We start from the raw sequence: 14,103 nt of genomic DNA, 5'->3' as shown, positions 1-14,103 counted from the left end.
CCCTAGCTTTTATATTTGGGTCAATAACTAGATTGTGCTTTAGCGAGGCTCCGTGATGTCGTTGTCGCTTTCTCGCCGGCCAGACCCAAATTGTTCGTACGGTGATGACTAGGACACGCGTAAGTGATCATAAACTAGTAGAGCAGTATAGTAGTGGAAAACTAGAAATCGGATGAGACAATCAACTTATCAATGTGGAAAGAACCGGCTCGAGTTTTCTTAGCACTGAAGATCAGGAAGTTCTCACTGCCTAACAAAGTCCATGTCCGTCAAAAACAAAAAAAAAGGGGGCATGTCCTGCTAGCTACTCTATTACTTTTTAGATAAAGGGTAGCTGCTTGGATCAGATTTTTAGTTGGCCAGAGTATTTCTTGGCAACCAAAGTAGGCGTCGCCGCTCGCAATTGTGTTTGATATTGACGAATCGATCGGTTCGTGTGGCAGGGAAAGGCAGATAATTAATATACGTGACAGCCATTGCCTTACCGAAAATTCCATGAAAGAACCGCGACACGACATGACCGGCATGCTAAAGCGACCGGCCATGCCATCACCACCCACCAATTTGCATTTGTCTCTTCTGGCGAACGATACAACTACATTCATTCGGTGTGCCAGCAGAGGTTTAATGGAATTTCTTTTCCACTTAAAAAAGGAAATCGCGACGACGGCAATGCGTGTGGCCGCACTTTTGGGAAAAGAAAAGCGCGAAGACTCTAAGCAAACGAAAAGGAGTAACGTGATTGCGGGAGCACCGCTATATCCTTCAAGAGATTATTTTCCCCCCTAATTTGACCTTTTGTGAGTGATTCATAGCGTGTGGCATTGTGTATAAGCATGACATTGAATTTTATGGATCACCTGAACTCAGTTTAAAGAATATATACTAGCCTTCAAATGTCTCCTTTTTCCTTCTTTTGCAGAAAAAGAATTTCATTCATCGGATTTAATAAATTAAACATCCTTCATCTCATCATACTCAACTACTCCGCCACTTTCCCCTACTTATTTTTGGATATTTTCTTCCCGCCGCATCGACCCATTCCTACCATACTAACTTGACTACGGTGAGCACTAGCCTCCTCCGCCTTAGCACCATCCACCGGCGGTCCTCCACTAAGAGACGAGTCCTCACCATTAGAGTCCCCGTGTCTTCTCTTCTCAGCATTATTGTCCAATTTATGTTATCCATAACTTTTCTATTGGATCAAAAAAAACTTTTTTAACATCTAAATCTGTTCTAAGACCCTATTTGTTTGAGGCAGCTTTTTAATGTGAAAAACCAAAAGCTCAAACAAATAGTGAATTTCTCATACAGCTTCCAAAAAAAACTAAAAACTTAGAAAAACCAAGTTTATATGCAAAACTGAAGCTCAGTTTTCTAAGCTTTTTTTCTATCCTTTTGAGTCCAGAAATCTAAAACCATCATCTAAAAGTTATTATTAGCTTTTCAAAAGCAAAAGACTAATAGTAGCTTTTCAGAAAAGATTCAAAAGCTGCAGCTCAAATAAACACGCCTTAAGTATTTTTCGTAAGTCTCGCCTGCTAGCTCTGAGTGAAAGTTAAGTCGTCTGACTGAAGAACAGTAATAGTGAAATCCTGAAATTCAAATAATCACAAGTTTCTGAGATTCTGCGATGTTTTCAAGTCCACCTTGCAAGCGGAGGAAGGAAGCTAACCGGCCGCCCAAGTCCTCAGGCGAAGACCAGCCCCCGCGCCCGGCGCGCCGCGCGCCCGCCTATATAAACAGGACGGCGGAGCACGCCACCACACCGCATTGCATCGCATCGCTCCACCACTACCCAGCCCCCGTTCCTCGCAGTTGCAGCACACGCTCTTCTGCTCCTGCGCCAGCCCTGCTCTCACCCGTTCCAAGCGAATCCGAGCGCAAGACCGCGGCCCAACGCGCGGCGGATGGCGGAGGCGGAGCCCACCACCAACGGCGGCAGCGGCATCGGGGCCATCCTCGCCGCCGGCGACCGGGACTTCCTCGTCCGCAACTCCGGCGAGCAGGTCAAACCACCCCCCGTTCTCTGCCTTTGCGTTCCTCCCTCCGCAACTCCCGATTCGCTAATTGGTGCTGTTCGTGGCCGGATTGTGTGTCCCCGTGGCTCGTCGCTTCTTCGTCTTTCTTCTAGCGATTCGTTCGGTTGGATGAATGATGATCCCGACGGATGATGGATGGGGTTTCGTGGTCGGTGGGAGAGGGGTTTTGCTTCGCCAACTTTAATGTAGAGCTCAGTATCTTTTACTTCTACTTGGGTAGAACCGTACAACTCGGAAGGTACCGCGGTGAGCAGGATTGCCAATTTTTAACCGGCATAGCATGTGAGGAGAGGCACGAGCTTGCTACAAAGTTGAAACGGCTACAGTAGCCCCCAATTTTTACCAACAGGTTCAATTTATTTCTTTTAGGTTTCTCTGTTTTATTCATTCATTCAGGCTACTGAGCTCAAAAGTCCATCCATGCTACAGATTTAGTTTTAACCCTGCGTTCTCCTTCCACTATGGAATCATTATGTTCTTAGGGGATCTATCTAGGAATAGGATACTTGAATCCTGTCCTCTTGCAGGATAACTGCCAGTCTTTGTGCCGTGATCTGTAGTGCAAGATGGGGGTAACGTTTTTTCTGATCTTTTATTCTGAAAATATGGTGGCTGATATTAATTCTGTAACTGAAAGATAATGAGATTAATTCATAGATTATGATACCTTCAGTAAGTTCAGGCACGATTATTTCTGGAATTATGCATCAGATTCTTCTTCTACAATTAACAAAGCATAATTATTTACATTTGGTGACAAAGCATAATTATTTACATTTGGTGAATGAATTCAGCCATCTTGCTATCCTCAACCAGAATGTGGTAGCTGAACAGCTATGTGCCTTCTTCTTCTTTTATCCTGCAGGTGAAGATCAGCAGCATAGAGGCGAGCCCTGTGGCCCTCTACTTCTCAGAATCTCAGCCTCATGGTGCCCGCCATGCAGGCGGTTCACGCCCAAGCTAATCGAATTATACAAAGAACTGGCCTCTCAGGGCAAGAGCTTTGAGGTTGTCTTTGTTTCAGGTGATCAGGATGAGGAAGCATTCAATGCATACTTTGGAAAGATGCCATGGCTGGCTGTCCCTTTCTCTGACTCTGAAGGCCGTGAAGGCCTTGATGGCCGGTTTAAGGTCTCTGGTATCCCACACCTTGTCATTCTTGATGCAAAAACTGGCGAAGTTTACACTGAAGATGGTGTTGAGTTCGTGAGCGAGTATGGTGTAGAGGCTTACCCTTTCACACCAGAGAGGATCAATGAACTGAAGGAGCAGGAAAAAGCAGCAAAGGATAATCAAACTATTCAAAGCGTGCTTGGCACATCCACTCGGGACTATCTAATTTCAAACAAGGGAGACAAGGTAATTGCTTGATGCCACTTCTTTATCACCTTTACTTGATTCATGGTTCTGCAAATGCTTACCTGTTTTTACTATTGTTGTCTGTATCCAGGTACCCATCTCTGAGCTCGAGGGGAAATATGTTGGTCTGTGCTTTGTGGTGGGTGGCTATGGTCCAGTTGATGAATTCACTGCTGTGCTTGCCAAGATCTATGAGAAACTCAAAGAAGTGGGTGAGAAATTTGAAGTTGTAGCTGTATCCTTGGACAGCGATGAGTCATCATTTAATGAGAGTTTTGCAAAGATGCCTTGGCTTGCAATTCCTCAAGGTGACAAGATATGTGAGAAGCTGGTTCGTTACTTTGAGCTTAGGTCTCTTCCTACACTTGTTCTTATTGGCACCGATGGGAAAACACTGAACACCAATGTTGCGGACATAATTGAAGAGCATGGTTTTGAGGTATGGGAGGGCTTCCCCTTTAGCTCTGAGAAGCTGGAAATTCTTGCTGAGAAGGCAAAAGCTAAAGCAGCATCACAGACCTTGGAGTCCCTTCTAATCAGTGGTGATTTGGACTTCGTCATTGGAAAAGATGGAACAAAGGTACTGTTGCTTCACTTCTTATACGAAAGTCCTCTTTTGTCCTTGCAAAAGACAATTTATATCACTGCATTGAATAGTGATTCTTATGCTAACTTCAGGCATTGATAGATGATAAAAAGACATTTATCAAAACAGAATTCTGCCAATTGATGAGGGATATATTGTTTAATGTCATCCTTTTATTTAACTGTCTGCTTAGCAAAGACACATACAGTTCTTTATGCACTTTTTGGTGGTTCTGATTATATTAATCTAATTATCATGAGAAGACTAAAGTATACTTTATGTATATCGCAGGTTCCTGTATCAAAACTTGTGGGGAAGACTGTCCTCCTTTACTTCTCAGCTAAATGGTGTGGACCATGCCGTGCCTTCCTGCCTACACTTGTCAAGGAATACAACAAGATCAAGGAGAAGCACAGTGATTTTGAGATTGTCTTCATCTCTAGTGACAGGGATCAGAGCTCCTTTGATGAATTTTTCTCTGAAATGCCATGGCTTGCTCTTCCCTTGGAGGACGATCGGAAGGCGTTCCTGAAGAAGACCTTCAGAATCCGTGGGATCCCTTCACTTGTCGCTATTGGTCCTACTGGGCAGACTGTCAGTAAGGATGCAAAGGCCCAGCTTATGATCCACGGTGCTGATGCTTTCCCCTTCACCGAGGTGAGACTTGAGGAGCTGCAGAAGGAGCTGGATGAGATGGCAAAGGGGTGGCCTGAGAAGTTGAAGCATGCGCTGCATGAAGAGCATGAGCTTGTCCTGCTGCGCCGTGGCACTTACGGCTGCGACGAGTGTGAAGAGATGGGCAGCACATGGTCCTACAGGTGTGATGAGTGTGACTTCGATCTTCACCCCAAGTGTGCGCTGGCTGAGGAAAAGAAGGGGGAGGAGGAGGATGGGAAGGCTGCTGAGGAAGCCCCGGCTGGGTATGTGTGCGAGGGAGATGTGTGCAGGAAGGCCTAGAGCTGTTATTGTGGGGTTGTGTTAGTGCTGTCTGAGTGGTGTGTGGTGTGGTAATAAATAATCATCAGATGGTTTGCTTGGAGTTGAGGTGTTTGGCCTGTCGATGTCTGTGTTAATCGATAGTAGTCGCACCCTGAACTTTTAGATGTATACGTGAGTGCTATTTCAGATCAAAGAACTGGTTTTGCCACGCATGGTATTTTCTTTTCTTTAAGCATGTTGTGGGATATGCGGGTTGGAGTAAGTTGGTTCAGCTCGGTGGTTTTGATTTTGTTTTGCATCTTTGTTTGTGAAAGTTGAATCTTGCATGCTTGTTCTGATTTTGGATCCACATCTTATATATTTCTGTTCGATCTGAATCATGCTGGGGGTTTGCATCCAGTTGAGAAAATATATAGTAGTAGGGTGTGGTGTTGATGTTCCAATTTCCATTGCGTTTGTTTGAACTTGTTTCTGGAAGCAGGTCTTTTACTCTATTTTGGCATTTTGCTTGTCTCGTTGGGTGGTGGTTTGTTGAAGTTGAGGTACTGTTCATACAGCTTTATGGGGTCAATTTGTTGCGCAGTGTTCTTGCGAAATCACTTGTGTTGGGACTTTGGGAAGAAGATTCTTGTTCTTGTTATTATTGTATAACTAGTGAGATGGCCTCAGTATTTGCTCGACTAGTATCGAGAATCTAAATATTTATATATATTGGTATTATTATTATTGTTAAATTTATATAAATAGATTATCGATACTAGATTCTTGATACTAGCCGTGCATTTGCACGGCTAGCATCGAGAATCTATTTTCATGACTTAAGTTACCGCAATTCATATAAATAAAGATATAGAGTATTTTAGATTATTTTTTAAATGACAGTGGTGGGTTAATTTTAATTAGGCATAAGGATATTTTGGGCAAATTTTATTATAATGACAGTGGTGGGTAATTTTTTTTTCTTTTTTTTTGATTAACGTGAGAATTTCTAGACATTGAGAGCGAACGTGGAGGCTTCTTTTGTTGGCTAAATAATAAGATAACTCCGGTCTTCCATATTCGGCTAAGCTATAACTTAGTTAAGATGAACACTCAACGATCTGTACATATGAGATTGATTGGATTGTAGGCTCAAAAGGTGGTTGCTTTATATTTTAATCTTCTCAATTCGTGCGTACAAATAAGTTTTCTATTTCCATGACTTAATTTACCGCAATTAATATAAATAATAAAATATAGAGTATTTTAGATTATTTTTTAATGGCAGTGGTGGGTTAATTTTAATTAGGCATAAGGGTATTTTGGACAAATTTTATTGTAATGCCAGTAGTGGGTAATTTTTTTTTCGATTAACATGAGAATTTCTAGATTTTAAGAGCGAACTTGGAGATTTTTTTTCCTTTTGTCTTGGAATCGACGGGACTTTTTTGCGAGCCGCCAAAATTCACCGGCGGAGACCACCCCGCCACCCCGGCCGGCTCCGCTTGGCCTTCCGTAAAACCAAACCTCTAAACCAACCGGCGGCGGAAGCCACCACCCACTACCCAACACCAGCTCGCACATTATATTTCCACTTGTTCGATCGCTCCAGCCAATAAATAATCCAAGTCCACGAGGTGAGCTAGCTAGCTAGAGCGCTGAGTATGGCGGAGCGGGCGATCGGCGACATACTCGCCACCGGGGACCGGGACTTCCTCGTCCGCAACTCCGGCGAGCAGGTCACCCTGAATCTTCATCTTGCCTCTTGCATTTGTCTTAATTTCTCCCGACACCTTCCCACTGTAGCTCTGCCTCTCCATGACCCTGGTCATTCTGCTATCCTGCAGGTGAAGATCAGCAGCATCCAGGCAAGCTCCGTGGCCCTCTACTTCTCAGCCTTATGGTGCCCACCTTGCAGGCGGTTCACACCGAAGCTTGTCCAAGTATATGAACAACTGACCACACAGGACAGGAGTCTCGAGGTCGTCTTTGTTTCTTGCGATAGGGATGAGGAGTCGTTCAACGCGTACTTTGCAAAAATGCCGTGGCTGGCTGTCCCATTCTCGGACTCTGACTGCCTTCAGCGCCTCAACAAGCGGTATAAGGTCAACGGCATTCCAAACCTTGTCATCCTTAGTGGAGAAACAGGTGAAATTTACACAAAAGAGGGCGTTAAATTTATCAGCGATTATGGTGTGGGCGCCTCCCCATTCACATTAGAGAGGATAAACGAACTGAAGGAGCAGGAGAAAGCAGCCAAGGATAACCAAACTGTTCATAGTGTTCTTGGCACGCACACCCGTGACTACCTGATTTCAAGCACAGGAGACAAGGTACCTGATCAATGCACTTGTTCATCGTCTCTTTCCCTTCAGTTTTTATTTTCAACAAATTCAGGTTCGACGGTTCTATTCAGGTGCCCATTTCTGAGCTTGAGGGGAAGTACGTCGCTTTGTTCTTTGTGGTGAGGCCAATCGATGAGTTCACGGCAGTGCTCACTAAGATATATGAGAAACTCAAAGAGGTGGGAGAGAAATTTGAAGTTGTAGCGGTATACTTCAACAACGACGAGTCGGTGTTTAATGAGAGTTTTGCCAGCATGCCTTGGCTTGCGATTCCTCACGGTGACGAGGTGTGTGACAAACTGGTTCGCTACTTTGAGCTTAGGACTCTTCCCACACTTGTCTTGATTGGACCTGATGGGAAAACACTGAACAACAACATCGCGGATGTAATTGAAGAGCATGGTTTGGAGGCGTGGGAAGGGTTTCCCTTCAGTGCTGAGAAGCTGGAAACTTTTACTGAAAAGTCCAAGGCCAAAGAAGCATCACAAACTTTGGAATCCCTTCTGGTCAAAGATCACTTGAACTTTGTCATTGGGAAAGATGGGGCGAAGGTATGTATGTCTTATAATCGTACAGATTGTTATATCACCTGCAGTTTATCTTTTATTTAGATTGTCTGTTTAGTAAAACGAATTAAGAGCATCTTCAAGAGGGTCCAATACATATCCCAAAAACCTCATATTAAGAACCATCATCAAAATTACTGCTCCAACAGTTGTCTAAACCTGTTCCCAATATTTCCGCGCGTCCAAAAACCGGAGCCAACCGAGCCAGATTTCCACCGCTTTGATGCGCTCCCAATCACAGATCCCCACCAAATCGAGATCCTCCTGCGTCGAGCTCATCTCTATGCGCGCTAACTTTTAGATGCCCGTAGCACCCTGCTGAAGATCGCCAGGCTGCCGTACCCTGCTGGAGATGCTGCTGCCGCTTCCAGTCATTGGGTCTGCTGCGCTGTGCCGAAGAACGTCAGGCCACCGTATCTGCTGGAGACTGCGACGGAACCGTCAAATTAAAATTCTAATTAAGCACAATAGTCGTCATTTAAATACATCGGACGTATTAGCTTAACGGCTTAATTTGGCGATCCTTTCTCAACCCACGGCCCAATCGAAACAACACCGGTAGTCCCACGCGAAGGTGGGTGCAGATGGTACAAGCACAACTCATTACTTAAAAAATATAAGAGTGATCACGACACGAAATATTTAGTTTTACAAAACAAGTTCAAATACATAAATAATTTATAAAATTAACACTTACATAAACATGACTGAAGTCGAAAACAAAGATCCTACAACTACTCTAGCTTACATCGGTTCTGATCCACCCCGACCGGACGGACCGGTCCACCCAACCGGTCGGCACCATGCTGCCAACACCACCGGTCAAACCGGTCCCACGGACCGGTCAGACCGGTCTACGCAAAACAAAAGGGCTGCACACTCAGCCCACAAGTGTACAACTCGACAGCGCCCTAACCTAAGGGTCCCGCTCCTCGACCTGCTACCCCTCTGCGTCCCGGCGGATGAACTTGACACAACAGGTGCAGAAGTCGACGTCCGGATGTCATGTAATAATAATGTGGCAACAAACCCTGAGTATTCTAATACTCAGCAAGGCTTACCCGACCAGTGGGTATAACTTAGCCCACATAACTAGACATGCAAGGCTTTTGGCTGATGGTTATTTTGCAGAAAGAGCGACTAAAGTAGTTTCCTTACTTTCATTATTTTAGCTCCAGGTTCTATATAAATGAACTCTCATCTAATATTTGCATAGACCCACTATAGCAATCATGGTGGTGCAAGCAAAATAATTCAATGTACTCATTATTTTATATAAATATACATAACTCATATTCTAACATTTTGCTACGATGCAGCAAAGAGATCAAGGCCATCATAACCGCGAGACACGGCGAATTGATCCGATTTAACCTTGCAAGGTGGACCTAACCAACACGGCACGCATTTGCCCCGTCGGACTATACATGCCAACCATTCCCCTCCCTGCCTCGAACTACAGAACCACCCCACCTGCATATAGTCAGCCGAGCCCTACGAGAGACCACCAAAAGTAAACATATGCATCCCGATTCTCAGCGGCCACTCGACTCGCCCTAAGGGATGGGTAGAAGTTCTGTACTCTCGAAACAAAGCAGTACTCGGCTTACCGGTTTCGACTACCTCCTACTCCCAGCATGCGGTTAATACAATTCAATCCCCGATCAGCACTGCCGACAACGACCGGTCCTTAATCGACTCAGACGGGGCTAAGGCACCCAGGAACCCTGTCCTGCGGCCATACCTATACATCATCCCCGCCCGGTCTCACATCTCCATATCCATTTCAATACTCAAGTACTATAACACAAGTAGACATAACCTATGTCTCGCTAGTAACTGACAATTACTCGACTTCTATATATTCTATCTCTCGCGAGTGACAAGAAGTCACTCGACTTCTACCGCGAACTCTTAAGCATAGCATTACTATCGTCCTATCATACTAGTATAAACTCAAGGAAACCAAGAGATCATGCAACTAGGGTTTCAACCAATATCTATACGTAATGCACAAGTAATATATATATATATATATATATCATAATTTAAATTAATAAGTTGTGCTCCGGGGCTTGCCTTGCGTCTACTGCTCAACACTGGGGGTGAGTTGGGCCTTGGGCCGACTCCCCACGAACCTCCTCCTGCGGGGCTTGCCCCTGCGGCTCCTGTGGCTCCTCAACCACCTCGTATACGACCTCCTCCACCGCGGCTGCTACACGTATGCATATACATATGACATGAGAATGCGTGCATGACTTATAAAAATTACTAACAATTAATAGCCAAAATAATTTCTAACCGATTGTACCCACTACCCCGACTTTACACCCTCTCAGCCAACCCCCACCGGTCAGACCGGTCACACTAACCCAGCCGCATCACCGGTCAGACCGGTCCCTCCGACCGGTCAGACCGGTCCCAACCAGAACAGAAGCTAGAATCCCTGACGCGGCGAAAATCGCCCACCAATTCTAAAACCCTTCTAGGATCTAGTTCAGGGATACACTAGGACGTATTTGACCATAGGGAATCGATTACAACCATTTAGAACGAGAGATCGAGCCAAACCCATGTTTACCTTGAGGTGAGCTCTCCCCTACAACAAGAACTTGAATCCAAGCGGCTCAAGGAAGGAACATAGGGAGTTGATGATCCTCCACGCCGATTTGATGCTTCCTTCAACCTCGGATCAAGTGGGAAGGGAGGGATTCGGATTCTAGGGTTTGGAGGAGAAATGAGAGGGGGAGAGCCTGAGCTCGGGCTGGGCACGGGGAGGAGGAATGAGGCGTTGGGAGAGAGAGGAGGGTGATTTAAATGTTGTGGGGCCCAAAAACCGCCAACTCGGTTTAGACCGGTCAGACCGGTCGCCCATACCGATCAGACCGGTCCGGGCCAGACTGACAAAGAGGTTGCTAACTTATGGTTCCTTATTTAGGTCCAAAACTAATGAACTTAATTAGCTTAACTGCAGTGAATTAATAGCTGAGTGTTACAATCCTATCCCCTAAAAGAAATCTCGTCCCGAGATTTAACGGAGGTGTTAAATTGCAAAGAAACATGGAAATGCATGGAAGGTTAGGTAACTTGGTGAGTTTGGAGCAAATCCGGACATTTTGATTTAAGAAACTCTTCGGTTTCCCATGTGGCTTCTCGCTCGGAGTGATTGCTCCACTGTACCTTATAAAAGTTGCTGGTTTGATTCCGAGTAACCCGAGTCTTGAAATCAACAATTTTTATTGGTTGCTCCGGATAGACAAGATCGGGCTCCAGTTGCAATTCCTCGATGCCAATCACCTTTTCTGGAACACGGAGGCACTTCCGGAGCTGGGAGACATGGAAAATATTATGAACCGCGGATAATTGGGCAGGATGCTCCAGGCGATACGTTACCGGCCCATATTGCTCAATAATAGGAAAAGGCCCAACGTAGCGAGGTGCAAGTTTTCCTTTTACGCCGAATCGCTAAACCCCTTTCATTGGAGAGACCCGTAAGTAAACATGACCTCCCACTTGGAATAGGACATATCGACGTTTCTTATCCGCGTAACTCTTTTGTCGGGATTTTGCAATCTTTAAATTTTCCTGAATGACCCGAACATGTTCTTCTACTTCATTCACCATGTCCGCCCCAAAGAAAGTTCTTTCCCCAGCTTCTGGCCAATTTAATGGCGTTCTGCATTTCCGTCCATATAAGGCCTCAAAAGGAGCCATTCTGATGCTATCTTGGTAACTATTGTTATACGCAAACTCGGCCAACGGTAGACATTCATCCCATTTCTGGCTATATGTGAGCACACAGGCTCTAAGCATGTCCTCTAAGATTTGATTTACCCTTTCTGTCTGACCATCAGTCTGGGGATGATAAGCTAAACTACGGAGGAGCTGAGTGCCGAGGGCGGCGTGAAAGTGCTCCCAGAACCGTGCAATGAACTGAGTTCCCCGATCTGAAATGATTGTCTTTGGAATTCCATGAAGACTCACAATACGATCCAAATATAACTGGGCATATTGCTTTCACCGTATGTGTGGTCTTTACCGGTAGAAAGTGGGCCGACTTGGTGAGATGATCTACAATAACCCATATCGAGTCATACCCCTTGGAAGTTTTGGGTAAGCCGACAATGAAATCCATACTGATGTCCTCCCATTTCCAGGATGGAATACTCAGGGGTTGCAAAGGGCCGGCTGGTCTCAAGTGGCTCGCCTTAACCCTTCGGTAGGTGTCACACTCGGATACATATTTAGCAATTTCCCGCTTCATCCGTGTTCACCAAAATCGTTGCTTCAAATCTTGATACATTTTGTTACTTCCCGGGTGGATGGAATACCTAGAGAGATGGGCTTCATCAAGAATCTGCTTCCGTAACTCCAAGTCTTTAGGTACCACCAGGCGACTATTAAACCATAACACACCCTCACCATCCTGGTGAAAACATGCAGCCTTAGGATCATTTTCCATAAGCCTCTGCCTAATCTTCTCCATGCCAGCATTTTTTTCTGAGTCTCCACAATTCGATCCCGGAGTGTAGGTGTGAGAGTAATATTAGCAAGTGTGCCTTCAGATACAATGACCAGATTTAATTTCTCCATTTCTTGACATAAGGTTGCATGCACCGCTGTGGCTGAGATACAACTGCAACTAGCTTTGTGACTCAACGCATCAGCCACAACATTAGCCTTGCCCGGATGGTAATGAATTTCCAGGTCATAATCCTTGATGAGTTCTAACCACCGTCTCTGGCGCAAATTCAGCTTGCTCTGGGTGAAAATATACTTAAGACTCTTGTGGTCTGATTATATGTGAACAGGATTATCCAGAAGATAATGGCGCCAGATCTTTAATGCATGCACGACCGCTGCCAGCTCCAGATCATGAGTAGCATAATTCTCTTCATGCCATCTGAGAGCTCTGGAGGCATAGGCAATCACTCGTTGATCCTGCATAAGGACGCAGACTAGGCCCGTACCTGATGCATTACAACAAGTATTAATGGCCGAATAATATCCGGCGGAAACAAACAGGGATGAGAACATAGTCGGGACCCGTACCTGATGCATCACAGTACACATCAAAATGCCGGGTAATATCTGGCTGAGCGAGGACAGGGGCAGACGTCAGAAGCTTTCTCAAAGTCTGGAAGGCCTGCTCGCATTTGTCGTCCCAAATAAACCTCACCCCTTTCTTGAGTAACTCAGTCATGGGCCTAGCAATTTTAGAGAACTCCGATACAATCCGGCGATAATAGCCTGCTAGCCCAAGGAAACTCCGGATCTCTGAAACAGACTCTGGAGTCTTCCAATTTAGGACATCCTGAATCTTGCTAGGATCAACAGAAATCCCCTTATCTGAGATGATGTGGCCCAAGAACTGGACTTCCTTGAGCCAAAAATCACATTTGCTAAATTTGGTATACAGCTTGTGCTCCCGCAGGCGTTGAAGCACAATGCGGAGATGCTCTGCATGCTCTTCCTCATCCTTGGAAAATATCAGAATGTCGTCAATGAAAATCACGACGAACTTATCTAGCTCAGGCATGAATACCGAGTTCATGAGATACATAAAATGAGCAGGGGCATTGGTTAGCCCGAAAGACATGACCAGATATTCATAAATCCCGTATCTGGTGGAGAAAGCCGTCTTGGGAATATCTTCAGCTCTGATCTTTATCTGATAATAACCCGAGCGGAGATCAATTTTTGAAAATACCCGGGCCCCGAATAGCTGATCAAACAGGATGTCAATCCGGGAAAGTGGGTATTTATTCTTGATTGTGACGGCATTCAGAAGTCTATAGTCCACACACAACCTGAGGCTTTCATCTTTCTTTTTCACAAAGAGTGCAGGACAGCCCCAAGGTGACGTGCTAGGACGGATATAGCCCTTATCAAGCAATTCCTGCAATTGTTTCTTTAGCTCCGCCAGCTCATTGGGTGGCATCCGATAAGGTCTTCGGGAAATTGGTGCCGTTCCCAGTTGCAACTCAATGGCAAACTCTACATCACGATCCGGTGGCATTCCAGGCAAATCCTCCGGGAAGACGTCCGGATATTCGCATACCACGGGTATATCTGATAGCTTCTTGTCCTCGGCGTGGTTCACCATACACCAACGGGGTGGAGCTCGCGAGAGACAAAGTCATCAAACCATGGACAGGAGAATTAATGTGCACAGATGAAGAAACAGTGTCAAGAATAACTCCGTGAATTCCCATCCAATTCATGCCGAGAATAATATTCATCTTCTGGGTTGGCAACACTATAAGCTGGGTGGCAAAAATTTT

General features: G+C 45.3%; 1 protein-coding gene and 1 pseudogene across 2 annotated transcripts; both read left to right on the top strand.

Moving 5' to 3' along the window:
* The first annotated feature begins 1,777 nt into the window (after window positions 1–1,777).
* LOC120652104 lies at window positions 1,778–5,150 on the top strand (annotated as a pseudogene). Its single transcript, XR_005666460.1, has 4 exons — window positions 1,778–2,012; window positions 2,911–3,404; window positions 3,496–3,984; window positions 4,282–5,150. The product of XR_005666460.1 is annotated as a probable nucleoredoxin 1-1 (transcript).
* A 774-nt stretch (window positions 5,151–5,924) lies between these two features.
* Window positions 5,925–12,702, top strand: LOC120648101 (probable nucleoredoxin 1-2). The gene is made up of 4 exons (XM_039924860.1): window positions 5,925–6,647; window positions 6,756–7,241; window positions 7,325–7,804; window positions 12,631–12,702. Exons 1-4 carry the CDS (start codon window positions 6,573–6,575, stop codon window positions 12,700–12,702), a joined length of 1,113 nt encoding a protein of 370 aa, XP_039780794.1. The 5' UTR covers window positions 5,925–6,572.
* Window positions 12,703–14,103: the final 1,401 nt, after the last annotated feature.

Source organism: Panicum virgatum, chromosome 9K, assembly GCF_016808335.1.
Source record: "Panicum virgatum strain AP13 chromosome 9K, P.virgatum_v5, whole genome shotgun sequence".
Lineage (NCBI taxonomy): Eukaryota > Viridiplantae > Streptophyta > Magnoliopsida > Poales > Poaceae > Panicum > Panicum virgatum.
Note: the sequence above shows the minus strand (reverse complement) of the source record. Positions and strands in the feature narration are given on the sequence as shown.

Excerpts from the sequence above, each read along its gene's own strand:
- LOC120648101 (XM_039924860.1), top strand. The coding sequence starts at position 6,573 with ATGGCGGAGCGGGCGATCGGCGACATACTCGCCACCGGGGACCGGGAC. Across the intron at positions 6,648-6,755 it reads TCCGCAACTCCGGCGAGCAG|GTGAAGATCAGCAGCATCCA; the intron begins GTCACCCTGAAT and ends GCTATCCTGCAG. Across the intron at positions 7,242-7,324 it reads TTTCAAGCACAGGAGACAAG|GTGCCCATTTCTGAGCTTGA; the intron begins GTACCTGATCAA and ends GGTTCTATTCAG.